We start from the raw sequence: 3,464 nt of genomic DNA, 5'->3' as shown, positions 1-3,464 counted from the left end.
AAAAATATTCTTTTTGAATATACACACAATATTTATAAAGATCAATCTTTAGTTCTAATATATCAAGCATCTTAAGTCCTAATTTAACAAGCTTTGATGGGATCAAATCTCTCCAAATACAAACCTCACACTTAAAAACATAAATTTAATATATCAAATATTATTTGCTTAATTATAAAAATCAATTTATAATTTTTTCCTTTTAAAAATCCTATCAGCCTATTTTTGCACCTTTTGAAAAGAATTACTAATTAACAAATTTCTTTTAAAAATTTCTTTTAAAAGAAAAAAAAAAAAAATACTAAAACCTACATAAAAAGAACCAACCATAATAACCCCTATAACCAACCATAATAACCCACAATATCTTCATGAGAACCACAAGATAGTCAACCCGTAAGATATTCTGCCATAACATATCACATATATTTAGCAAATTTCTTAGAAGATTCTAGAATCTATATAAAATGACCAACAACACCTTTACGACAACGCATGGTAACCGCACATTGCTCTCCCTAGTTTTTGGGTCAAACTCATCAATCGACGCGTCTCCAGCACTAACCTTGGCCTCCCTATTTTTGGGTCAAACTCAGCGAATCGACGCGTCTCCAACACTAACCTACTACCATGATACCCTTTGGCTACGAACATTCCATCGGCCAGGCCAACCCTATTCTCTTTTGGACAATAACGCAGCTTCCTCTTCCCATTCTTAAACGTGTTACAATATGAAGTTCCATGCAAGCTTTACCTCAGCCCCTGTATCAATGGTTAGATTATGTGAAGTTCCATTAAGCATTACCTCAGCCCCTGTATCAATGGTTAGAGTATGTGAAGTTCCATTAAGCATTACCTTAGCCCCTATCATTGGGTAGATATAGGGTAGAGAGGTATCATTCCTCCTATGATTCAACACACAATACGATCTATAAAGCAATGAACAATGCCAGTTTTGGGCACTTCCAGCCAGCCGATGCTTCATTCCCTCCTACTCTGTTGGAATTTTGGATAATCTGCTTATAACCCTGTCTAGCGTGGATAATCATTTTACTGGAGAAATGTGATGAATTGGAAGCTCATAATGTGCAATTAAAACATGTCTCACACCGAAAGGAACCCTTGTAGCCAAGCATCAAACCACTCACAGATACTCACAGACAAAGTGGGAGAACAAGAACCTCACATTCTTCAGGATGAGAATATCCAGCAAGATTTGGTTGATAAGAGCACACAGATGATGAAGTTGGAAGCAGAGTATGTTGCAAACTTATAATAGCAAAAGAGCAGTTATGCACACATTGTGACATTAAAGACAGAAGTTAATACTGGTTATATGCCAATAAACATTCCTGATCTATTCATTTGCAAGAGTAATTAATTACTAAATCAGATGGATTTGAATTTTGAGCACTACAAGCTGCCCATTGAGTTAATAATCATTACGAATTGGCAACGTGGGCAGTTCCTTTCGGTAGCAACGTTTTCCTTCTTTCTCGGCACGCTGAATTGGGAATCGTCCATTACTGCTCCTTCACCTCCTTGTCTCAAAATCTCATCATTGCTCTCAACCCAAGTCTTGTAACATTAGATTTAGTATAATCCAGTTAACAATTCTTGCTTGCAGATATCTTACTGAAATATTTCAACACATCCTAAGCTCTGGTGGTAGCTTTAGCTTTACTGTCCAACCTTTTTTCATCAGAAGGGTCGCAATGCAAAGCAATTGTTAGCACCCAATTAAGCACTCTGGCTGTATCGAGCCCGGCTGCCCAGTAACTTGTTATGCAGTAATAGGACCCCAGCTCTCCTCCGCAACCCTCATGGAAGATCCCCGTCCGCTCTATGAGTTATCTACAGCCATCCTGGAAGAACCCCGCCCGCTCTGCGAATTATCTGCCCATTGTCTGTTTCTGCCAGTGAACCTCTTCAATGTTTGCTTCAGAGATTGCAAATATACCTTGCGCTCCTCCTGAGAACCGGTAGATGATTCTTGATTCCTGGGATAACCCGGCATCCTTTGCTCCGAATACGACCTTAGAAACGACGAGGGATACATGGATGATATGGTAAATCGCTCTGATCTCAAACCACGCTCATACCAACGACGCCCTGATCCACTCGTCTCTCCGCTGCACGAGGCAGCGCCGCTCATTGAAGCCTGCTTTGAGAGGCGAGGGCGGGTTTCAGAGATGGACGGGCCCTGAGAGAGCGCAGTGAAGCTACAATTCCTTTGCAGACCTGGTTTTCGCCCTTCTGCTGTGCAAATATACCATTCCGTGGCCAACTGATCGGACTCCTTGCGCAGCCTCACCAGAGAATGCCCCGTCGAGAACGAGCGACGGAATTTGTTGCCCTGATCCAGGCCCAGCACGGATAGCGATTCTTGGGAATCGGCGCTCTCTGGTGCCACGGGGGTGTCGACATCGTGGTCCAGCCGAACGCTCCCGTTCCACGCTCCATCCACCACAACCGTTACCTCCTCCGATGGCGTGATCTCGGGCGGCTCGATGATTCCGTAGCCGGTGCCCGTGGAGTTCGCGTCGTCCGTGGGCACCAGATCGGTTCGGCACACAGGACACGTTGTGTGGGAGAAGAGCCACATATCAATGCAGTCCGGATGGAAAGCGTGGCTGCACTTGGGCAGCAAGCGGAGTTGCTCGTCGTCTCCGAATTCGCTGAGGCACACCGCGCACTCGACGATTTCTTTGGTCTGCGTCTTGAGGCCCTTCACAAGATCGTAGCTGAACACCGGAAAGCTTTCGATGACGGTCCTGTCGAGACCATGGTTGTCCCTGTTCTGCCTCCGGGCCTGTGCATTGGTCCCTCTCGTCCCTCGTCTCAGGTTTTCGTCTCCTCGGGCGCGTTTGCAGAAGCAGATAAAGAAAGAGCCCACGAAAAAAAACAAGCCGACCAGCGCGAAGACGATAATGGCGGAGGATGGGCTGAAACTACCGTTGAAGCCGCCGTAGAGATCGTTGTTGACATCGGGGGGACTATTGCTGTTATCGGCCAATCTCAGGGCAGAAAATGGGGCAGCAAGACTAAGATTCTCAGAGTTTCGCACGACCACCAAATTAAACCCTCCGCCATTAGCAGCTGCGTTCTTCGAAGGGTTAACCAGAGCTAATCGTCTGCTCTTCATTCTTAACCCGATCAATTCACACGACTGATCAAATTGAAATTCCGACGATCTCCGTGCAGAGAAATGGGTCATAGCATCTTGCATTATATAAATTTAAAAAGCACATGTATTAAGTCATTGATTCCAGAATGGCGTGGCGCCGAAGTATTCTATGCATCTAGTAAGCCATAATTGTAGATAAGCCGGTAGCTTTCACCTTAATTTTGAACCGATCAAAAGCCCTACCAGCAATGTCATTCAAGGGTACCCTACAGTGTCATTCAAGAGCTACCCTACATCTGTAGGCCAGGGGTATTTATTAGACCAGGTGTGGTGAAGT

General features: G+C 44.5%; 1 protein-coding gene across 1 annotated transcript; it reads right to left on the bottom strand.

Annotated features, from left to right (window-relative positions):
* Positions 1-487: 487 nt before the first annotated feature.
* On the bottom strand, positions 488-3,203 carry LOC149234502 (RING-H2 finger protein ATL32-like). Its single transcript, XM_089461192.1, has one exon. It carries the CDS (start codon positions 3,143-3,145, stop codon positions 1,844-1,846), a length of 1,302 nt encoding a protein of 433 aa, XP_089317318.1. The 5' UTR covers positions 3,146-3,203; the 3' UTR covers positions 488-1,843.
* Positions 3,204-3,464: the final 261 nt, after the last annotated feature.

This window comes from Pinus tabuliformis, chromosome 8 (assembly GCF_031772625.1).
Source record: "Pinus tabuliformis cultivar Carrire ecotype Pingquan chromosome 8, CPIR1, whole genome shotgun sequence".
Taxonomy (NCBI): domain Eukaryota; kingdom Viridiplantae; phylum Streptophyta; class Pinopsida; order Pinales; family Pinaceae; genus Pinus; species Pinus tabuliformis.
Note: the sequence above shows the minus strand (reverse complement) of the source record. Positions and strands in the feature narration are given on the sequence as shown.